Source organism: Corvus kubaryi, unplaced genomic scaffold (assembly GCF_017639235.1).
Source record: "Corvus kubaryi isolate FWS band 111438036 unplaced genomic scaffold, C.kubaryi_AGA036_p1.0 37193, whole genome shotgun sequence".
Lineage (NCBI taxonomy): Eukaryota > Metazoa > Chordata > Aves > Passeriformes > Corvidae > Corvus > Corvus kubaryi.
In genome coordinates, this window is record NW_024581055.1 from 279,778 (window position 1) to 302,184 (window position 22,407).

General features: G+C 69.3%; 2 protein-coding genes across 4 annotated transcripts in view; one reads left to right on the forward strand and one right to left on the reverse strand.

Annotated features, from left to right (window-relative positions):
- The first annotated feature begins 2,734 nt into the window (after positions 1–2,734).
- Positions 2,735–17,340, forward strand: KCNH2 (potassium voltage-gated channel subfamily H member 2). 2 transcript variants are annotated; one of them, XM_042022267.1, is made up of 11 exons: positions 2,735–2,846; positions 8,704–9,129; positions 9,757–10,144; positions 12,001–12,200; positions 12,418–12,670; positions 13,330–13,523; positions 13,965–14,064; positions 14,148–14,396; positions 14,861–15,038; positions 15,457–15,619; positions 15,985–17,340. In XM_042022267.1, exons 1-11 carry the CDS (start codon positions 2,748–2,750, stop codon positions 16,144–16,146), a joined length of 2,412 nt encoding a protein of 803 aa, XP_041878201.1. In that variant the 5' UTR covers positions 2,735–2,747; the 3' UTR covers positions 16,147–17,340. The 2 variants fall into 2 exon arrangements, with proteins under 2 accessions (XP_041878201.1, XP_041878200.1); XM_042022266.1 differs by lacking the exon at positions 2,735–2,846 and adding an exon at positions 7,090–7,521.
- A 129-nt stretch (positions 17,341–17,469) lies between these two features.
- Positions 17,470–22,407, reverse strand: part of AOC1 (amine oxidase copper containing 1) — a 5,277-nt gene continuing 339 nt past the window's right edge. Inside the window, exons 1-5 of one of the 2 annotated variants that reach the window (XM_042022269.1) lie at positions 22,247–22,345; positions 20,347–21,890; positions 19,387–19,675; positions 18,631–18,763; positions 17,470–18,396 (exon numbers count right to left, since the gene is read on the reverse strand). In XM_042022269.1, coding sequence (XP_041878203.1) covers positions 18,118–18,396; positions 18,631–18,763; positions 19,387–19,675; positions 20,347–21,890; positions 22,247–22,269 — 2,268 coding nt within the window. In that variant the 5' untranslated portion in view covers positions 22,270–22,345 and the 3' untranslated portion in view covers positions 17,470–18,117. Of the gene's footprint in view, positions 18,397–18,630; positions 18,764–19,386; positions 19,676–20,346; positions 21,891–22,246; positions 22,346–22,407 lie in introns of those variants that run through there. The other variant, XM_042022270.1, reaches the window with a different exon arrangement.

A 22,407-nucleotide genomic window follows, 5' to 3' on the forward strand; every position in this document is an offset into this window, starting at 1 on the left:
CCCCCCGGTGACAGTGTGTCCCCGCAGGCGCAGTGGCCGCTGTGCACAGCGTGCTGCTCAACTCCACGTCGGACTCGGACCTGGCACGGTTCCGGGCCATCGGCCGCATCCCCCAGATCACCCTCAACTTCATGGACCTGCAGCCGGGGGGGCTCCTGGCCCCGCCCCCGGCCCCCCACCCCATCATTGCCCCCACCAAACTGCGCGACCGCACCCACAACGTCACCGAGAAGGTCACACAGGTGGGACCCTGCCCGGGGGAAGGGGGGACATGGGGACAGGTCGCACAGGTGAGACCCTGAGGGAAGTTGGGTGGTGCTGAGCTGACTGGGTGATGCTGGAGGTGGCGGGGGATGCCAGAGGTGGCCAAGTGGTGACAAAGGTTACCAGGAATGCCATAGTGGCCAGATGCTCCTGGAGGTGGCACGTGGTGCAGAGATGGCTGCGTTGTACCGAGGTGTCCGGACAATTTCAGAGGCAGACAGGCAGTGATGATGTGGCCAGGCTGTGCCAGGATGGCCAAGCAGTGACAAAGTGCCTGAGCAGTGACAAGATGTCCAGGCAGCGCTGGAGGGGATGTACAGTGCTGGAGGTGTTCGGGCGGTGCCAAAGTGTCCGGATGGTGCCAAAGTGACCGGGTGGTGACGGAGGTGGCCGGGCGGTGCCAACGTGCTGCTGGAGGTAGCCAGGCAATGCCAAGGTGGCTTGGTGGTGCTGGGGGCATTGCTAGAGCCCAGGGGATGCTCCAGTGAGAGCTCGAGCGTACTGGGAGGTGCCGGAGCGCACTGGGAGGCACTGGGAGGAGGTGCAGGGGGCACCATTGGCAGGCCGGAGGGGCCGAGGTGGCGGGGCCGGGGCCATTGTACCTTCCCGTGGCACCGGCTCCCTCGGGGAGACTGGCCGAGGGGTCGTGACCGCGGTGTTCTGGTGCGCTGGGTGCCGTGGCTGGGGGCAGTCGGGTTCGGGACAGTCCCCGGGGGGCTCCCAGCGGGGCGCAGGAGGCAGACACCCCCCGGTGCCGCGGCACCCCTCACCCTCGCCCCGGTGCCGTGCCTGCCGGGTGCCGGGTGCTGGCGGCGGCCGCTAATCCGCGGCCCGTTGTGTAACCGCCATCTGCCGCGGGAGCAGGAGGCGCCGCTTAATTACACCCTGGTTGTCCCCCCGCTAATGAGCCGGGGGGTCGGCGGCTCCGGGCATCCCCGGAGGGCTGTGCGGGATGGGGGATCCGCTGCCTGCCCCGCCCCGCGGTGTCCCCAAGCCTCCCGCGCAGCCCCGGGGCTGTCCCCGGGGTCCCCGGCAGCTGGCGGGGGACGGAGCAGCCCCGGCGCATCTGCCCGACCCCCTCGGGGTCCCCCCGGCCCCGCACCTGCCCGCACACGTGAGGGGGCCCCGTGGGGGACTCCCGCTCCGACCTGGAACTCCAGGCCCTGCTGCCGGGGCTCCGGGCGCTCCCCGCGCTGGTGCTGGAGCAGCCGCGGCGCCCTCGGTGGGGAGAGGGGACCCTCTGTGGATTGGAGGGACCCTTCTATGGGGTGGCACCCCTTCACTCCGCGTCCCCGACTCCCCAGCTCCTCACGGAGCCTCTTGATTGCCTCGGCCTTGATTAACTGGGCCTCCAGGGTGACGCTGCACTCTCTCTTGCCCCCGCCGTCGCCACGGGGGCCATGAGGTGGCACGGGGGAACACGGCTGCGGTCACCGGGCGGGCTCTGCCCCCCGGCACTGGCGAGGGCGTCTCGTGCCGCGGCTGTGCAGTCGGGCAGAACTGGGGACGCGGGCACAGGGGACACAGGAACTGGGGGCGTGGGGGTGTCCCCGGCTCGGGCACGGAGACTCCCACGGGTCGGTGGCACTGGGGGACAGGGTGTCCCTGCAGCGGCACCGTGATTCACCCGCGGGGCCGGAGCCAAGCGCCCGTCAAGGTCACCGCGCCCTGGGTGACAGTGGCAGGGCCTGGGGTGGCCGTGGCATCCCCACGACTCATGGGACCCCCGGGGACCCCTGGCCTGCCGTGGCGGGGATCCCTGGGTGGGGCAGGGTAGGGCTGGGGGACCCCAGACCCACCCAGGGTGTGTGGGGACCCGGCGGTGTCACCAGACGGGGGTGCCACTGGGGCATCACTGGCTGTTGGTGGCGGGCTGGGGACACCAGGGACCCCCCCACTGCCGGGACGAGTCCCGCTGGCACCGGCTGGGTGGGCTTGGGCGCTGCCCCCCAGATCCCCCCTCGTTGGGGCTGGGGGTGCCCGGGGGGGCCGGGAGGGCGCAGCCGTGGGGCACTGCCAGGCCTGGGCAGTGGCCAGGGACATGAGAACACCGGGAGCCGTGAATCAGCCGGGGCTGCCAGGGCCAGCTCACCGCTACCGTCACCGTCCCTGTCCCCGTCACTGTCCTTGTCCCCACCATCACTGTCCCCATCCCGCTGCTGACAGGGCTGTGCGAGTGACGTCTTGGGGATCCCTTGTGGGGCGTGGGGGGCTGCAGGTGCCAGCTGGCAGCGGGGAAGGGGGTGGCGGCCGAGCAGACAGGGGAGACACCGGTTCCGCGGACCCCCGTGCCCCACCTCGTCCCGGTGTCCCCGCGGGGCTGTTCCCGGGCGCTCCCGGTCCCTCCTCCGGGGAGTGGCGACGGCTGGAGCCGGGGGGAGCCCGGCGGGAGCGAGCGGCGGGGGGGGCTCGGGGGGTCCCGCCCCGCTCCATCTGCCGCGCGCGGGGCCGGGGGGCGGCGCGGGGACCCCCAGAGCGCGGCCATGGCCCCGGCTCGGCGCGACAGCGGCGACCGCCCCGACGGGGAGCGGCGGGACCGGGTCCGCCGGGCCGTCCGGGTGTCCAGCCTGGTGGCACAGGAGGTACGGGGGGGTCGGGGGTGCATCCTGGCGGTACAGGAGGGTACGGGGAGGCTGAGGGGGGCCGGGGGTCCCCACCGAGAGGGAAAAGGCGACCCACGATTTGTAGCGTCGCACATGGGCTCGGGGTCCCCACACCGGCAGGGGGGACACGGAGCGGGGGGGCACCGGGAGTCGCGGCGGGCGGCTCTGGGGGTAACCGGGGGGATCTGGGGGCTCTCGGGAGAGTCCCCCCCGTTAGGGGAACGGGGTCCCATGGTCCTTTCACCAGGCGCGGGCACAGCGTCCCGGGGGTGTCCCCATGCCGGGATGCAGGGGATGGAGCGGTGGAGACAGCGGTGGTCGCGGCAGGCGGCTCTGAGGGGCACCGGGGGGATCTGAGGGTCCCCCCGCGGGGGAAGCGGGGTCCCGCGGTCGTCCCACAGCACGCGGGCACAGGGGCCGGGGGTGTTCCCGTGCCGGGATGGAGTGGGAGGGAGGGGGGCACCGGGGATCGTGGCCGGGCTCTCTGGATGGGTTTGGTCGTCTCGGGTTTTTCGGGGGGGGTCTCCCCCCACGGCGGGAACAGGGACCCGCAATTTATCCTGCCACGCGTGGGTGTGAGGTCCCGGGGGTGTCACAATGGGGACACAATGAGCAGGGGGATGGCACTGGGGGTCGCAGCAGGCGGCTCTGAAGGGCTGCGGGAGGGCTGGGGGTCCCGAGGAGGCCTGGAGTGTCCCCCCCGCTTGGGGAAGCGGGTCCCGCGGCTCATCCCGCCGTGAGTGGGTGTGGGGTACCGGGGGTGCCCCCACGCTTGGAGTTGGGGGGGGGGCACTGGTGGCTATGGTGGGCGACTCTGGGGGTCCAGGGGGATCTGGGGTCCCCCACTGCCCCCCGGGGGTTGGGGCGCATAACCCCCTCATGGGCCCCCACTGCCCCCCCGGTTCCAGGGCCAGGCCCAGTGCTGTGTCCAGCTGTGCCGTGGTGGCTGTGGTGTGGCGAGAGGTGACGGCTCGTGGCTGGCGTGGTCTCTGTCCCAAGTGGTCGCCAGTGTGTCCCAGGTGGTCCTCGTAGCCGTTCCCTTGCCAGTGGCCCGTGGCTTTGGGGTGGGTGTGGGTCAGTGCCAGCGTCACTGGTTAGGGGTCGGAGCTGGGGCGGGTGCACCGCCCCCCAGGGACGTCACCCCATCCCATAGGGACGTCACCCTGTCACGGGGCTTGTCCCCCACCCTGCCACGGGTGCCACTGGCAGCGGGTGCCACTGTCGCTGCCCGCCCAGGGTGGCCCTGCGTCCCCTGTGCCCATGTCGGGGGGTCCCGAGGGTGCTGCGACGCCGCAGCTCAGCGCCGTGAGTACCCCCAATGCCACCCTGGGGGGACAGTAGTGTGGGGTCAGGGGAAGCAGGGGGGGTTCCCCAGCATCGGGATGTCTGTCCTATTGGGGTGTCTTCTGTGTCGGGGTGTCCCCACAGTGGTCAGGTGTCACCTGGCTGATAGCCAGTGCCGCCCTGGTGGTGACCGCATTGGGTGACACCTGCAAGGTGACAGGAGTGTCATGGGGGGTCAGTGTCCGTCTGGCTGGGGGTGTCCCCGGGGGTCCAAGCCCCCCAGGGCCAGTGACAAGGTGGGTGTCAGTGTTCAGGTTTGTGACCTCTGGGGGTCTTAGACCCTGATGGGCATTGGGTGGGTGCCGGGGCCTGTGCTGGGGTGCGTGTGGGGTACCCGGGCAGATATCGGGTACCCAGGAAGGTGTGGGCTACCTGCCAGGGCAAGTGTTGGGTGCCCACGGGGGCTTTGGGGATCCATGGCTGTTAGGTACTTGCCAATGTCGGTGTTGGGTGCTGGGCACGTGCTGGGACCGGATTTGGGGGTCTGTGGCTATGGGGCATCTGCTGGGCAGGTGTTGGGGGTCTGTGGCTGTGGGGCACCTGCTGGGCAGGTGTTGGGGGTCTGTCAGGTACCTGCCAGAGCAAGGGTGGGGGTCCCTGCCAGCTGCCGGGGGGGGCACTGCAGCGGTGCTGGGCGGTCCCGCCACGGGGAGCAGGGACTGGGGAGTGACAGAGGGGGTGTCAGTGCGCCGGGGGTGTTGAGGGGAGCGTCCGGGGGCAGGGAGGTGGATCAGGGTGTCGGGGGGCTGTCGGGGCCCCGGGGGGGTCTGGGCCTCCCCCTGCCCCGGCCCGGGGTATTTGGGGTGCGCCGTGGGCGCAGGTGTCTGGGTCGCGGCAGGTGCGGCGCCGGGTGTCCCGGGGGGGCGGGGGGTGTCGGTGTCACCGCAGGTGTCGGGGACGCGTCACCAGGGCGGGACGTGTCGCCGCGTGTTGCCGAACGTGTCACTGGCACCGCCGCCATCTGTGTCACCGTGACTGACGGGTGTCGGGGCGGGGGCGGGCACCCAGCCCGGGGGGTTCGGGATGTCGCCGCATATCGGCCCCCTCCGGACATATGCGCCAGGGGTGGGGGTCCCACAAGTGTGTGGGGCGATGTCCCCAACCCCTCCTCATGGCACCCCCGAGCCCTGCTGGCACAGGGGGCCTGGGGGGCGCGGGTAGGGGCTGGGGACTATCCCCATGGCTGGGGAACATCCTGGGCTGGGGGCTGCCCCGCCACTTGGGGGCCTGGAGGCCCCACGGCTGGGCGTCACGGGGGACTCTGTGTGTCCCCACTGTGTGTGTGGGGGGCTGGCACAGAGAGGGGGATGCCAGGACTGTCCCCCACCCCGGGCTGAGCCCTCCCGGGGACTGGCATGGGCTGCGCTGGGGTTGTTGACCAGGTGGTGGGGCGGGGGTGCATTTTGGGGAGACTGACAGGCGTATCTGTGGGGCTGATGCGTTGGGGGTGTCTTTTGGGGGGCTGTGACTGAGTGGGGGTCCTGGTCACTCTCCTCTGACATCCATCCCTTCCCAGCTGCCTGCAGGGCCGGGGGGTCCCCAGTTAGGAGTCAGGCGGGGGAGGGCGAGTTCAGGTGGGGTGTGGGGCCACCCCCAGCCCGTGGGGGCCGCACGGTTCGGGGAGGGAGCCGGTGGTGCCCGGGGGGGGGCCCGGGGTCTCTCCCTGCAGACGGCGGGACCCCCTCTTCCCCCAGGGCCGGCCCGGGGCCCCCCGCCCCCCACGCCGCAGGCCGGGATTTGTCCCACTTTGCCGTGGCAGCTGCGATAAATTTAGCGGCAGGAGCGGCTGGTGGCTGGAGCCGCCCCCCGGCCCCCCCTCCGCCCCCGCTCACACCGGAGCCGCCCGGCACAGCCACAGCCAAAGGGGCCTCGGCGACTCTGGGATTGGGGTCCCCCTCCAGGACCCCCCCGGGGACACCCCTGCTCTCTGCTGGCACCGGGGGGGCTCTGCGCCGTGGTACCTGTCACCCCCCCGTGTCCCCGTGGCACCCATCACACCCCCAGAGGGACACGCTTGGGACACGTGGGGAGCATTGCGGTGCAGCCCCCCAGGAAGGGGGTGGGAACTGGGCCCCCCTGCACACAGGCCACGTGTGGCCTCGTCCCTCCGTCACACGGTGCACGGGGACACGGGTGGCAACGGGAATCCCCCGCGTGGGGGTGGCGGCTGTGACGCAGGAGCCGCTGTGTGTCCCAGCGCTGTCATCGCGTGTCACCGCATGTCCCAGCGCTGTCACCATGTGCCCCGGTGCCGTCACTGCGTGTCCCCGGCGCTGTGTCCCTGTGTGTCCCAGCACCATCACCGCGTGTCCCCGTGCCGTCACTGCGTGTCCCCGGCGCTGTGTGTGTGCCTCTGTCGCCGCGTGTCACCCACCGCGTGTCCCAGTGCCATCCCCTTGTGCCCAGCACTGTCGCCGTGTGTCCCCAGCACTACATATCCCATCACCACATGGCTATTCCCGCTGCCCCACGAGGCCACCGAGGCTGGTGGCTCCGGGGCCCTGGGTCCTGGGAGGGGCTGTGGCAGTGGGGGACATGTTTTGGGAGCCGCATCCCAGCCTGTGGGCACCGCACGGGTGGGGGGACACTCCCGGCGTGTCCCTGGCGTGTCCCTGCGTGTGCGTGGACCCTGACACCCTGCTCATTGCCGGCGCTGTCCCCCCCCCACACCTGGGGCAGGCGCTGGTGCCATTGGGGTGCCCGGGTGCCTCAGGGTGCCCTCAGGGTGTCCAGGGGATGCCGGGGGATTGTGACATGTCCCACCTCGTGCCCTGTCGCCCGTGGGCACCCGCAGTGTCCCCGTGGTGTCGCCGACCCCTCCGGTGTGTCACCGCGTGTCACCGTGTGCCGAGAGGCTGGGGGGCGATGGGGGGCCCGGGGGGCAGCTCTGGCCATGACCGTGGCAGCAGCAGCGGAGCAGCCTGGGAAAAATTTCCGCCCCAATAATTCCTGTCGGCTCTGGCGGAGCGTGGCTGGCGCGCGCCGCGCCGGGGGTCCCCGCTGCCACCGAGGGTCCCCGCTGCCACCGAGGGTCCCCGCTGCTGGTCCCGAGGCACACGATGGCCACGGGGCCGGGGTGGGGGTGTCCCTGGTGCCCACGGGCCGGCGGGGGCTGACCCCTGCTGACCCCTGCCCCCGCCGAGGATGCTGCCCGCGCTCCTGCAGCTGCTCCAGGAGTTCCCGGGCGGCTCCCCTGCGGCCCCCCGGCCCGGGCCCCCCCCCCCGCCCCTGCCCCATGCCCGGGGTCCCTCTCTGCGGCACCTGCCTGGGGCTCCGCCGCGACGGCACCGGGCACGGACAGGACGAGAAGGTACCGGGATCGCCTCTACCCGCGCCCCCCGGGGGGAGGCAGCACGGGGGGGCGGGGGTTGCTGCATGGGGGGCACTGTGCCCATCCGTGGCCTGGCGGTGGCTGTGGGGGGCTCGGGCTGTGTCCTCGGCACTTGTTTGGGGGGTTACATAAAGCTCTGGCTCGGCATGACTGGGGACCCCCCCCAGTGGTGCTCTCGGGGTTGGGGGCTGATGGGGTGAGGGGTGATGGTGCCCATCCCCTCCCTGTGCTGCAGCAGCCCCACGATGGGCACGGAGGGGCGATGGGACCCCCAGGGAGTGCAGGGGGACAGTGACCCCCCATAGGGCAGACGGGAGGCTGTGGCCGCTGGAGGGGGGGGCTGTGGGTCAGCCCCTGTTGCCTCTCACCCTTGCCGTGGGGCTGTGCATGATGATGGACCCTGTGGACCACCCCCAGGCACCCCCGAGGATGGCTAAGACCCCCCCAAAGATCCCTGAGTTGTGCCCCCAGGATGTCCAGGTGTTCTGCAGGGGGACTGGGATGAGTGGAGGGGTCTGTGCTCCCCAGGTGGAAGTGCCAGGGGAGGCCGTGCCCCCTGATGGGGATGCTGGGGATGGCCACAGCTGGGGGGCCAGAGCTGGGGCACAGGGCAGCATCATGTTCCTGAGTGTTTGGGGTGGGAACTGCCCTGGTGGTATTCGTGGGGCAGGAGGGGGTTGTGGGGCAGCTCTGTGGTGTGTGTGGGGGGGCTTTGTCCCCCATGCCCTCCAGCTGTCCCCCTGGTCACACATGGTGGTGTCCCTGCACCCCCCATCGCCTGTGCTGGGCTCCCTCTGCACCCCCAGAGCCACAGAACCATTGATTTTGGGAAGGACCTTTAAGACCATCAGATCCAGTGTTGACCCCACACCCCTGACCCAGGTCTCCACCTCTCCACAGGCTGGGGGTCCGAGCTCCCCCTGTGGCCCCCCCAGACCCCTCCTGGACCATGCTGGGGTCCCACCTCACCCCAGAGAGTCACAGAACTGTTGAGGTTGTAAAGGACCTCTAAAACCATTGGGTCCAGCACTGACCCACCGTGGCCAAAGCCACCAACCCACATCCCCAGGCACCACATTGGCTGGGGTCTGGGGTCTGAGGGGCTAAATCCGGTGGGGTGTTGGGGTGCAGGACTGACCCCCCGTGTCTCCCCTGCCCCAGGTGCTGTCCCTGGGTGCCGATGTGCTCCCCGAGTACAAGCTGCAGGCGCCACGCATCCACCGCTGGACCATCCTGCACTACAGCCCCTTCAAGGCCGTGTGGGACTGGCTGATCCTGCTGCTGGTCATCTACACGGCCATCTTCACTCCCTACTCGGCCGCCTTCCTGCTCAGTGACTCCGAGGAGGCCCAGCGCCACCACTGCGGGTACTCCTGCAGCCCCCTCAACGTCGTGGACCTCATTGTGGACATCATGTTCATCATCGACATCCTCATTAACTTCCGTACCACCTACGTCAACTCCAACGAGGAGGTGGTGAGCCACCCCGCCAAGATCGCCATCCACTACTTCAAGGGCTGGTTCCTCATCGACATGGTGGCCGCCATCCCCTTCGACCTGCTCATCTTCGGCTCTGGCTCTGAGGAGGTGAGCAGGGGACACAGGATGAGATGGCACCAGCCAGGCTGTGCCCTGGCTGGGCAGTGCTGTTTTGGTGCTGGGGGTTGTGTTTGGGGGTCCCACCTGTGCCCCCAGTGCTGGGGTGGGTGTTGGTGTGGTGGGTGCTGTTCCCTGGGTGCTGGGAACCCCCAGGCCAGGACACCACCAGTGCCCCTGGTGACTCCCCTGCACCTCCATCCCAGACCACCTTTGCTCTGGGTGGGGTGACTGGAGGCGCCTGGGGCTGATATGAGGAGAGGGGACAGGGGCTCATGGCACCCTCTGCCCTTCCAGGGGTCTGTGGGAATTCTCTGCCACCGCTGTCCTGGTGACCCCGCTTTCCTCCCTCCCCAGACACCTTTGCCCTGGGGGGCACCTGGGGCAGGGACAGACTCACAGAATGGAGGTGCCTGGCTTGGGGCAGGGGCCCTCCACCCTTTCGGGGTTCTGAGGGTGTCTCTTCACTGTCAACCCCCCCGTTTTTCCCATCCCCCAGACAGTGATGCTGGTGGGGCTGCTGATGTTGGGAGAGAGGATGGGACCCCTGCCTCGCCCTTCCATGGGTCCCCGTGGCATCTCTACTCGCCCGTAACCCTTTCCCTGCCGTTCCTGCAGACCACGACGCTCATCGGGCTGCTGAAGACGGCGCGGCTGCTGCGGCTAGTGCGGGTGGCGCGGAAGCTGGACCGGTACTCGGAGTACGGCGCGGCCGTGCTCTTCCTGCTCATGTGCACCTTCGCGCTCATCGCCCACTGGCTGGCCTGCATCTGGTACGCCATTGGCAACGTGGAGGGGCAGCGCACGGGCTGGCTGCACGCGCTGGGACAGCAGATCGGGAAGCCCCTCAACAGCAGTGACCCCCGCCGCGGGCCCTCCATCAAGGACAAGTACGTCACTGCCCTCTACTTCACCTTCAGCAGCCTCACCAGCGTCGGTTTCGGCAACGTGTCCCCCAACACCAACTCCGAGAAGATCTTCTCCATCTGCGTCATGTTGATCGGATGTGAGTGCCCGTGGGGTGTGAGAGCGCTGTGCGGGTGTGCAGACCTGTGTGAGCGTGTATCCACACCTGTGTGTGTGTGTGAGCACCTGTGTGTGCACCCAGGTGTGCGTGAGACCCTGGGGGGCTTCGGCAGCGCGTCCCCCAACACCAACTCCGAGATGGTCTTCTCCATCTGCGTCATGTTGGTCGGATGTGAGTGCCTGTGGGGTGTGGGAGCGCCTGCGTGTGTGCAAACCTGCGTGTGCACATCCACACCCGTGTGTGTGACACCTGTATCTGTACCCCGCACACGGGGGGCGTGTAGGAGCACCCCCAGGCTCAGTTTTGGGGCCGGCCCTGTTTGACACCCTCCCCGATGCTCTGGGGATCGGGGGCAGCTCGTGGCCTGTGCTCAGGTGACATGGATGGGTGGGATGTGGCTCTGCTGGGGGACAGGAGGCTCTGCAGAGGGGTCCGGATCCATGGGCTGGGGACATCTGGGTGAGGGTCAACAAGGTGAAGGACCGAGTCCTGCCTGTGGGTCACACCAGCCCATAGAGCGCTCCAGGCTGGGGCAGAGGGGCTGGAAACCTGGGAAAGGCCCTGGGGGTGCTGTGCCAGCGGCTGGACACGAGCCCAGCTGTGCCCAGGTGGGCAAGAGGCCGATGGCCCCTGGGCTGTGCCAGCCCCAGTGTGGGCAGAGCCCCAGGGCAGGGACTGTCCCCTGTGCTGGCCCTGCTGAGGGACCCCCTGGAATCCTGGGGGCAGCTCTGGGTCCCTCCTGACAGGAGAAACCTTGAGGGCTGGAGCGTGTCCAGGGCAGGGAACGGAGCTGGGAAGGGGCTGGAGCCCCAGGAGTGGCTGAGGGAGCTGGGAAAGGGGCTCAGCCTGGAGCAAAGGAGGCTCAGGGGGGACCTTGTGGCTCTGCACAAGTCCCTGACAGGAGGGGGCAGCCGGGGGGGTCGGGCTCTGCTGGCAGGGAACAGGGACAGGAGGAGAGGGAACGGCCTCAGGCTGTGCCAGGGGAGGCTCAGGGTGGATATTGGGAACATTCCTTCCCCAGAAGGGCTGTCTGGCCCTGGCACAGCTGCCCAGGGCAGGGGTGGAGTGCCCATTGCTGGAGGGATTTAACAGCCCTGTGGATGTGGCACTTGGGGACATGGGGCAGTGGTGGCCTTGGCAGCTCTGGGGGACGGGTGGGCTTAGGGGTCTGAGAATTCCCTTGATGACAGGGATCCTGATGACTCTTGGCACCCCTGTGACAATGACCCCCCTTCATGACAATGGGGAACTCCATGACAATGGAAAACCTCCCAGTTATGGGGATCCGGTGGCAGTGGGGACCCTGGTGGTGATGGGGACTGCAGTGACAAGGGGCACCCCAGTGATGATGGGGACACTCCCATGATGATGGGAGCCCCTGTGCTGATGGGGACCCCCATGACAAAGGGCACTCTGTGGTGATGGACACCCCCTGTGATGGTGGGGACACCCTGTGACAATAGGGACACCCTGAGACAGTGGGCACCCTGTGACAGGGGGGACCCTATGATGGTGGGGACTCCTGTGATGATGGGGACCCCGTGTGGCAATGGGGACCCCATGACAGTGGGCACCCTCCATGATGATGGGTACCCCAGACTACAGCCCTGGCAGCAGTGGGAGGTTTGTGGGGGTTTGGGGGTGCAGAGCCCCCCCAACGTGCCCCCCCAGCACTGATGTGCGGCAGCATCCTCGGGAACACCTCGGCCACCACCCGGCACTTGTACTTGGGCACCTGGGGACACAGGGGACCCTGCACCCCCGGCCCGGGGGCTGGCAGTAGGGGCTTGGGGGGAGGCTGGGGGTTCAGAGCCCCCCTGACCCTGCCCCCCCAGCGCTGATGTACGCCAGTATCTTCGGGAACGTGTCGGCCATCATCCAGCGGCTGTACTCCGGCACGGCGCGGTACCACACGCAGATGCTGCGGGTGCGCGAGTTCATCCGCTTCCACCAGATCCCCAACCCGCTGCGCCAGCGCCTCGAGGAGTACTTCCAGCACGCCTGGTCCTACACCAACGGCATCGACATGAACGCGGTGAGCCCCCGGCGCCCCCCAAAACCTCCGTGGCACCCCTAAAACCCCCCACGGCCCTCTGCCCCCACTCCTCAGGGAGTGTTTCCAGCACGCCTGGTCCTACACCAACGGCGTTGACATGAACGTGGTGAGACCCCCCGGGACCCCTAAAACCTGCCACGCCCCCGGGACGCCCCCAGACCCCTGTGCCCCCCTCTGACCCCCCGGTCCCCTCCAGGTGCTGAAGGGCTTCCCCGAGTGCCTGCAGGCCGACATCTGCCTGCACCTGAACCGCAGCCTGCTGCAGAACTGCGCCCCGTTCCGGGGGGCCACCAAGGGCTGCCTGCGGGCGCTGGCCATGAAGTTCAAGACCACCCACGCACCACCCGGGGACACACTGGTGCACGCAGGGGACGTGCTCACCGCGCTCTACTTCATCTCCCGCGGCTCCATCGAGATCCTGCGTGGTGACGTCGTCGTCGCCATCCTGGGTGAGCCCCCCAGAAGTGGCCTCGGGGTCCCACGGTGCCCCATGGGGCAGCCACTGCATTCAGGGGTCCTGCGGTGTCCTGGGGTCACCCAGTTCTGGGTGACACTCCATCTCCTGGAGACGCCCTGGCGCTCCTCGAGTGACACCGCACCTGCCTCCCAAGGGATCCCCCCCATGCTAGGACACCCCAGTGCTGGGGGAGCCACATACTGACCCCCCACCTCCTGGGGACCCCCCAGTGCCCCAGGGGGTGACCCCCTTTCTGCTGGGGTCTCCCCAGCTCTTGGTGCCCCCAGAGTGACACCCCACATCCTGGGGACCCCAGTGCCCCCCGGGGGACCCCCCCAGTCCTGTGCACAGCCTGAGTGTCCCCCTGGTGACAACCCGGCTCCCAGGGACACCAAGTGATTCCTGCATGTCCCGGAGCCCCTCCAGCTTTGGGGTCACCTTGAGTGCCCCCGGGGGATCCCCCAGCCCTGGTCACACCCCGAGTGCCCGGCTGTGACCCCTCCCTCCCTTCCGGGTATCCCCCCCCAGTTCCCCCAAGGTCAGAATGACACCTTTGGGAGCTGCTGCACTGCAGGAGTGGCCGGGGCAGTGCAGGGCCCTGCTGAGCTCCCGAGCCCCCGGGGACCCCCCAGTGACCCCCCCACCCCGCAGGTAAGAACGACACGTTCGGGGAGCCGTTGCACCTGCACGCCCGGCCCGGGAAGTCGCGGGCGGACGTGCGGGCACTCACCTACTGCGACCTGCACAAGATCCTGCGCGAGGACCTGCTCGAGGTGCTGGACATGTACCCCGAGTTCTCCGACCGCTTCTGGGGCACCCTCGAGATCACCTTCAACCTGCGCGACGTGAGGGGGAGCCCGAGGGGGGAATGGGGGTGTGAATGGGAGGTCCTGAGCAGGCTGGGAGGTCCAAGTGATCTTAGAGGTCCTGAACAAATAAGGGGGTTCAGAGCAAGCTGGGGATGTCCTGACCAATTTGGGGGGTTCTGACCTAACCCCCCCGCGCCCGGTGTCATGAGCAAACTGGGAGTCTTGAGGAAATTGGGGGAGTTCGGGACAGGTTGAGGGGTTTCAAGCAGTCTTGAGGGATTCTGAGCAAGCCAGGAGGGCCCTGAGAAGGGCTTGGGGTCCTGGACAGGTTGGGGGATTCTGTGCAATTCTGGGTGGGGGGTCCTGAGCAAGGGAGGGGGCGCTGAGCAAGTTGTGAGGGGCTGAGAGATCTGGGGGGCTTCCTGGCGAAGCAGAGGGGTCCCGCAGCCCCCCAGCCGTGCCTCCGTGTCCCCGCAGACCAACATGATCCCCGGCTCCCCGGGCAGTGACGAGCTGGACGGAGGCTTCTCCCGGCTCCGGCGCCGCAAGCTGTCCTTCCGCCGGCGCCCCGAGAAAGGTGGGGGTCGGGGGGGCCGGGACCCCCGGGGGTGACCCCAGGGTCTCGGTGACCCAGCCCTGACCCCGGCCTGTCCCCGGCAGATGCCCCCAGTCCCGGGGAGTCCCGGGTGCTGCGGGGGGACGGCGGGGGGGGCCAGGCCCCCGGAGCCCCCCGAGGCCCGGCCGAGTGGGACCCCCCCAGCCCCTCCAGCTGCGGCTCCAGCGACGAGGAGGAGCCCCCCGCGCCCCCTCCGGGGGCCACCGCGCTGTCCCCGTTCCGCAGTGCCCCCCCGGCACCCCCCGAGCCCGAGGAACGCGAGGGCAGCAGCGATATGTGCAACCCCCTCTCAGGTGGGTCGGGGGCTCGGGATTGGGGGGTCCCTCATTCCTTCCCTCCCCACTCAGGGTCCTGCAGAGCCCCCCAAAACTGCAGCACTCCCTCAGTCCCGCAGCCCCCTGGACCCCCAACTCACTCCCTGCCCCTGCACCTCTGGACCCCTCCCAGGTGACCTTCAGGAAGGGATGGGGGTCCCCCAGTCCTGCCCTCCTCACTCAGGGTTTTACAGCCCCCCCAAAAACCTTGAACCCCCCAGTCTCAGCCCTCCTCCAGCAACTGCCCCTGCACCCCCTCAGGTGGGGATAGGGGTCTCTGGTTGGGCAGGGGGGTCCCAAATCTCTTGTCTCTCTTTAAGGCTGTACAGCCCCCCCAAAGCCCCAGCCCCGACTCCCCACGCCTCCCCCAGACCCCTGGATCCCTCGACCTCCCCCCTCACTTCACCACACCCCCCAACCCCTTCACTGCCCTCATTTTCCAGGCGCCTTCTCGGGGGTCTCCAACATCTTCAGTTTTTGGGGTGACACCCGGGGCCGCCAGTACCAGGAGCTCCCCCGTTGTTCCCACGGGGCCCCCCCAAATCCCCCCCCGACCCTGACCTGCCGCCAGCGCTCCAACCTGGAATCCCGCTTGGATCTGCTCCAAAAACAGCTCAACAGGTAAATCTGGGGGCTCAGGTGGGACCTGAGGGGGGCTTAGGCCAGTGGGACCCCAAGGGAGCCCCCCCATTGCCAAAGGGGTCTGGGGAACCCTGAGTGGGAAGAGAAGGAAGGGGAGATCCCCCACCCCAGGCTGAGCCCCCCGTCCCACCTGAGAGATGGGTGGGACAGGGGAGGTGCTATGGGTCCTGGGGGGCTGGGGGAGGGGTGGGGCTGGGGGTGCCGGGGGTTTTGGGAGTCTGCAGAGCCCTGACTGGGGAGGGGAATGGGGGACCCCTCACCCCAGCCTGAATCCTCCCCATCCCCACCGAGGTGGGTGCAGGGGCGGGTGCTGGGGGTCTGGGGGTGCCGGCAGAGGGGCGGGGATGGGGGTCCCGTTCTCATCATGTCCTGACCACGCTCCCGCACGGCGTTCCAGGCTGGAATCCCGGCTGAGCACGGACATCTCCTCCATCGTGCACCTGCTGCAGCGCCAGGTGCTGGTGCCTCCCGCCTACAGCACCGTGGCCTCCCCCCACCAGCCCCCGCCGGGGCCGCTGCCCTCCACCCTGCCCATCACCCCCATCCGGCCGCTGGCTGAGGTGAGGGACGCCGGGGGGGGACACCTGGTCTGGGGGGCGTTCCACTGTGACACAGGCTCTGTGGGTTGGGGTCACCCCTGAGCCCCCCCCGGTTTAGGGTACGCCCCTCCCATGCCCCCCACTGCTGGTGGTGGGCTCAGGGCAGGGGTCGGGGAGACACGCTAAACCCCTGCTGCTGAGTGGGGGGCACCCTGAGCTCCCCAGATTCGGGGTTCCCCCTTCCCATGCCTGTGGCCGTGTCCTCCGGCCCCTCCGTGCACGGGGGTCACCCACGGGGGTGCCGGTACTGGGTGGGGGGCACCCCGAGCCCCTGGTGCCGGGTGGAGGTCCCCCCCCGACGCGGACCCCCCCTGTTTGTTCCGCAGGTCCCGCGCCCCCCGCGCGCCCCGGACCCCCCGGACGTGGTGCTGCTGCTGGAGCCGCCCCCCCCGCGGCGCCGCTCCCTGCCCGGGGCGCTGCCCCCGCCCGCGGGGACCCCCCCGGGGACCCCCCCGCTCCAGAGACACTGCTCCGACCCCGGCAGCTAATGGGAGCGCCGGGGCGCGGCGGGACCCCCGGAGCCACGGGACCCCCGACCCCGGAATGTGGGACCCCCGGAGCCCTCAGACCCCGGGAGATGGGACCCCCAAAGCCCAGGACATGGGACCCCTGACCCCGGAGCGTGGGACCCCTGCACCCGGCAGCCCTGGACGCCACGACCCGGGACCCCCGGAGTCACAGGATCCCTGACTCGGGAACACAGGACCCCTGGAGCCCTGGAAGTCCTGGAGCCCTGGGACCCCCAACCCCGGAATGGGGGACCCCCAGAGTCCTCGGACCCCTGCACCCTGGGACCCCTGGGACCCCCGGAGCCCAGCACGTGGGACCCCCGGAGCTGCAGGACCCCTGTCCCCAGCATGTGGGACCCCCAAGCCCAGGACGTGGGACATCCAGAGCCCTGGGATCCCCAACCCCAGAAGGTGGGGACATAGAACTCCCCGACCACGGGACCTGGGGTCCCCAGAGCCCTCAGCCCCGGGCCCCGGCCTGCTGGGGGCTCCACTGCCCCCCACGGACACTGCCCTTGGTGCCGGCGGCCAGCGGGGGGGCTTGGGGCCCCTGGGACCCCCCGTTACCCCGCCTTATCCTGGGGCCCCCTGCCCTGGACTGTCAGACTGTGCTGCTCTTCCTCCTCCTCCTCCTCCTCCTCCTCCTCGTCCCCGACCCCGGGGCGGCGGGGGGGTGCCCAGGTGTGTGTGTGCACAGGTGTGCACGGGTGTGTCCCGGGTCCTGTCCCCAGGACGTCGCGTGTGTGTAGGGGGGGTCCCGCTGCGCTGGGACACGCGTGTTGCCCCCCCCATCTGTGTGTGTGTCCCCGCCGTGTCCCCGCCGTGTCCCCCCGCCAGGAGCCCCCCCCCGTTCGCGTGTGAGCCGCGGTGGGGCCTGGCGGGTCCGTGTGTGCCCCGCTCCGTGTCCCCATCCCCGTCCCGGCTGAGGGTCGGGAGCCTCTGTGTGCCCCTTCCCGTCCGGCTGGGCTGTGTGTCCCCCCGAGCCCCGGCCGCTCCCCCCGCACAGCCGGGTGTCACAGGGCGGTGTCACCCGACGCACAGGGAGGGGGACGCGGGGGTCGAGGGGCTGCCACTCCCCGGCCGCCCCGTAGCGTGTGCCGTGTTTGTCCCATGTCACCCCTGCATGTCACCCCTGCGTAGGTGCCCCCAATAAACCAGACGGAGACTCCCGGCTCTGTGTGTCACCACCTGGGAGGTGGGGGGAGGCACAGTGACCTCGGATGTCACCGTGACTAGACATCGTGACAGGTGGGGACAGGTTGGGGCATCCTGGTGGCCACAGCATTGGCAGAGACGGGGACAGACGAGGTGACATCACCTTTACTGAGCCCAGCACGTGGCATCATGTGACATGTCCCACACCATGGTGTCCCTGTGACACTGGGGTCCCCTGTGGGGCAGAAGGGGTGGCATCACCTTTACTGAGCCCGACAGGTGGTACCGCATGGCACAGTGTGACATGACTCATGCCATGGTGTCCTGGTGGTACCAGTGTCCTTATGGTGCCGGTGCCAGCATCAGAGGAGGTGACATTGCCTTTACTGGCACATGGCACCGTGTGGCACTGTGTGACATGTCCCACAGCCCAGTGTCCTGGTGGCACCGGTGACCCACATGGGGGTGGAAGGGTTGGCTTCGCCTTTACTGAGCCTGACAGGTGGCACATGGTGCCATGTGGCACAGTGTGACACATCCCACACCCCAGTGTCCCAGTGCCACTGGTGTCCCACATGGTGCTAGTGCCGGTGCTGGGGTCAGAGGAGGTGACACCGCCTTTACTGGGCCTGGTATGTGGCAGCATGTGACACGGTGTGACAAGTCCCACGCCCTGATGGCACCGGTGTCCCCGCGGTGCTGGGGCCAGGGGAGGTGGCCAGGGGAGGTGGCTCTGCTGCATCTGTCCCGCAGCACAGGGCCCATGCCCTAGCTCAGTGTCCCCATGTCCCCGGGTCACACCAGGCGGTAGGTGCCGTTATAGGTGAAGGGCTCGGGGTGAACGCAGGCGCCGGGGCTGGGCGGGGTCCAGCGCCGGATCTCCAGGCGGGAGCAGCTCGGAGGGTCCAGTGGCCGCACGATGACCGGGGCTCGCGATGCCACCGACGGGTCCTCGTTGAAGAAGTTGAAGGGGCGCAGGAAGAAGCCGACGGCGTTGCCAGGGGTGGCTGTGTTGGGGATGTCCTCGGCGTGGGGCACGTGCAGGAAGCCCACAGTCACCCAGGCCACCAGGTCCTTGGGGGGACACACCGCAGTGTCAGTGGCACCAGGGTCCCCCCCACGGGTGCTGAGGAAACCAGTGGGAGATGGGGATACCCTCAGGAACTGGGGACTCCCTCCCATTGGGGAACCCTGTGGAAGCTGGGGAGACCCTCTGGAGCTGGGGAAACCCTGGAGATGGGCCCCCCTCTGGAGATGGAAACGCCCCAGGCCCCTCAGCAGCCACCAGCCCCGTGTGCCCGGTGTCACCTGGTCCTCGATGGTCTCGTTGTCGCGGATGAAGTTCTCGAAGGTGACCGGGGGGTCCCAGGGGTCGTTCTGGGTGTAGATGCTGCTGCTGCTTGGCTCGTTCTCGTGGCGCCGTGTCACGGCCAGGTGGTACCTGGGACAAGTGAGGGGCGGGGTCAGCCCGGGGGCAGGGGGATCCCTGTCCCACCCCTGCCCTTGTCACCCCACTGTGCCACCCATGGCCCAGTCACATCAAGGGGACACAGGGCTGGTGAGGGGCCCGGGGGTCCCCAGCTTTGTGTGCACCTCAGCTCCTGAGGGACTCCCCAGCTCCCAAGGGGTTTCCCAACCCTGGAAGGTCCCCAGGTCTGGGAGGCTCCCCAGATCTTGAGGAGGTCCCTAGTTCCAGGGCTTCCTCATCTCCCACAGTGTTTCCAGACTTCCAGGGACTCTTCAACTTCCAGGGGTTCCCCAGCTCCAGCAGCCCCCTCAGCTCCAGGGTGTCCCAAACCCCCATGGGGTTCTCCAGCTCCCAAGGGGCTTTCCCAGCTCCAAGGGCGTTGTCAGGTCTGGAGGTTCCCAGGGTCCCAAAGACCTACTCCAGCTCCGGGACAGGATGGGGAGGTGCCAGCAGGGAGAGGTGCCACCACAGGAAGGTGTGACCAGGGGAAGGACACCATGCCCCCACGGGCGATGCCGGTGCCTCAGCACACCTCTGGTGATGCTGGAGTCCCCGTGCAGCCCCCTCCCCACGCCGTGGAACCCCTCGTGCCCCACCTGGCCCAGGTGACACCGCGCTCCTCGCGCCACCCACGGGGCAGCACGGGCCCGGCGTGGGAGCTGAGCTGCAGGCGGAAGGTGCGGCGGTGGCCCCAGCGGTTGCGCCGGCGTGGGTTGGAGAAGAGCAGGTACCGCGGCGCGGGGCGGCCCAGCGGCAGCGCGGCCTCGCGCTCCCGGCGCCGCGGCTCCCGGTGCAGCCACGGCTGCACCACGCGCGCCCCCGCGCTCCAGGGGTTGGAGATGTTCTCGAAGCGAATGTCCATCGTCTCGAAGCTGTTCCCGGAGCCTGCGGGGACGGGGTGTCGGTGGAGGAGGTGCAGTGGCACAGACCCCCAGTGTGGGGGTGGGACACCGCGGAGGTGCCACCGTGGAGGGGTGGGACACTGCGGGGATGTCACCATGGATGTGGTCTGGGACCCCGTGGAGATGCCAACATGGAGGGCTGAGATGCCACCACCATGGAAGACTGACCCCACAAACAAGCCGCCATGGAGGGCTGGGATGCAGTTTGAGATGCCAGCGTGGAGAGGAGGGCCTTTGAGGAGATGCCACCATGGAGGGCTGGGACACCAGGAGATGCTACCATGGATGTGGCCTGGGAAATATCACCCTGGGGGACTGGGACTCCACAGAGATGCCACCATGAGGGGCTGGGACCCCAGGCAGATGCCATCACCCATGGGGGGCTGGGACCCTGCAGAGATGCCACCACCATAGAGGGCTGGAACCCCAGATGTCACCAGGGCTGGGAGATTCCACCACCATGGAGGGATGTGATGCTGCAGAGATGCCACCACGGAGGGGGATCATCATCTGAGGGTGTGGGTGATGGCCAGGTGATACCACCCTTCTGGGAACAAGGCACCCCAGCTGCCGGAACCCTCCGTGGGTCCAGCCCCTCTCTCCCAGCGCCCTCCCCATGGCCAGGGGATGTCAGGAGCTGTCGGGGCCCTTCACCTGCAACATCCAGGTCCACCTTGTAGTGCACCAGGTGGGTGTGGATGTTGCCCAGGAGGTGGCTGTGCACGCGGCTGCCGTAGCGCCGGCCCTCCGGCGTGTAGAAGGTGGCGTGGATGTAGCCGGTGGCGTGGACCTTGGCCTCCAGGACGCCGTTGGGGTAGAGCAGGAAGTCCCAGATGTAGTCATAGTTGTAGACAGTGGAGGTGGTCCTGAGCACCAGCGCCCGTCCCTCCAGCCCCGCGTAGAAGTGGAAGCCGCCCTGGAAGTCACTGTCGAAGTGGCGGCGCAGGGGGACACCCGTGGGCAGCTCGAAGACGCAGAGGGCGTGGCGGAAGCGCACGGGGCCGTCGGCGTCCAGGAGGTGGTGGGCGTCCAGGAAGGTGGCGGTCTCGGGGCAGTCCACACCGCGCGCCAGCTCGTAGCTGGAGGCGCCCATGGCCCAGCCGGCGTCCATGTACTTGGTCTGCATGGCGGCCGGCGAGTGGCCACCGTAGAAGGCGATGGCCTCCTGTACGCTCAGCTCGTAGGCCACGCGCTCGCCGCCGAAGCGCACGTCGAAGAGCTGCAGGCCGGCGGAGGAGCGCAGCCGGAACGCCAGGCTCCAGCCGCCGTACTCCAGCCGGTTCCCGCGCAGCCGGTAGCGCCGGCCCTGCGGCTCGCACACCTTGGCGCCGTGCACCTCGGTGGGGGTCCCGCTGGCGAAGCGCCCGCGGGGCTCGTAGCTGGAGAAGAGGTGGCGGGCGGGGGGCTCGGGCAGGCGGGCCAGGGGCAGCGTCCCCCGTGCGTGGCTCTCGGCCAGCTCCCGCACGCTGGCGAAGTACCGCCCGTTGTACCAGAGCTGCCGCACGGCCCAGCGCCGCGGGTCGGGGTCCTGGTGGTCCAGCAGCACCTCCAGCCCCGCGGGGTGCAGGAAGTAGCCCTCCACGAAGCGCTGGATCACCAGCCACGTGCGGCGCTCGCCGGGGCCCAGCCCACGCGGGGCGATGTCGGAGAAGGTGAGGCAGCGCTCGGAGCAGTTCTGGAAGCCGAAGCCGGTGACCTCGCGCAGCAGCGGCTCCAGCGGGGCCATGGCAGCCACCAGCGCCTCGTACAGCAGCTCGTACTCCAAGCGCGTCATCGGCCGCGCCGAGAAAGGCACGGCCCGGCCCCCCTTGAAGCCCAGCACCCGGTAGGAGCTGGGGCGCGGCAGAGGCCCCACGGCCAGCTCGGTGATGTTGGGCTCCGCTTGCGCCCCGAAGAAGATGATGGCACGAGCCTCCCGCCGCGGCCGGGCCCCCACGTGCTCCAGGAACCGCAGCGCCGAGCGCTTCTTGGGGGGCAGCAGCTCCACCAGGAACAGCGAGTTCTTGGCCAGGGGCCCCCCCTGGCTCGGGGACAGCCCCAGCTCTGCCCGCCCCATCAGGAAGGTCCGCACGGCCCGGAGCTCCTCTGGGGACAGGTCAGCAAAGATGGACGCAGGGTCCGGGGGGTCCGCGGAGGGGCCGGAGGAGGCCATGGTGACCAGCAGGGCCAGCGCCCAGGGGAGCCCCAGCAGCCACATCCTGGGCAACACGGGGACAGGGGGGTCAGCACTGGAGGGGGAATGGGGCACAGCTGAGCACCCCCTGCTCCAGCTGTGCCACGATCCCAGCAAAACTGGGGTGACTACGGGGTGACCCCCAGTGAAACCAGAGACACCACGGATGACCCCCGGGAAAATGGGGACACCATAGGGTGACCCCCAGAAACATTCCCCCCATCCCGGATCTCCCAAGCACCCCCAAAACCCTCTCTCAGGGCGGCTGTTGAACCCCATCCCAGCGCTGAACACCCCCGGTGGGCCTGGGAGACCCCCAATGTCGGGGCCCCCGAGGAGCCCCCCCACCCCAGCAGGGAGCCCCCCAAGCCCCCCGCTCACCTGCCCTGGCTCTGCCGCCCCATCCGAGCAGCGCTGCCGGTCTCTGCCCGGCCCTGGGCACTGACTCCCCCTCCGGCCCCCCCCCGCCGGGGGCACTGACCCCCCTCCCCGCCCCCCAGGGGCACTGCCCCCCTTCCCGCCCCCTCCCCGCCCCCCGCCCG

Bases quoted from the DNA above. Each gene is read 5' to 3' on its own strand.
- KCNH2 (XM_042022266.1), top strand. From the start codon at position 7,105: ATGACCGTGGCAGCAGCAGCGGAGCAGCCTGGGAAAAATTTCCGCCCC. The intron at 10,145-12,000 runs GTGAGTGCCCGT...CTGCCCCCCCAG, and splicing joins CTGCGTCATGTTGATCGGAT to CGCTGATGTACGCCAGTATC. The intron at 14,397-14,860 runs GTGGGTCGGGGG...CTCATTTTCCAG, and splicing joins TATGTGCAACCCCCTCTCAG to GCGCCTTCTCGGGGGTCTCC.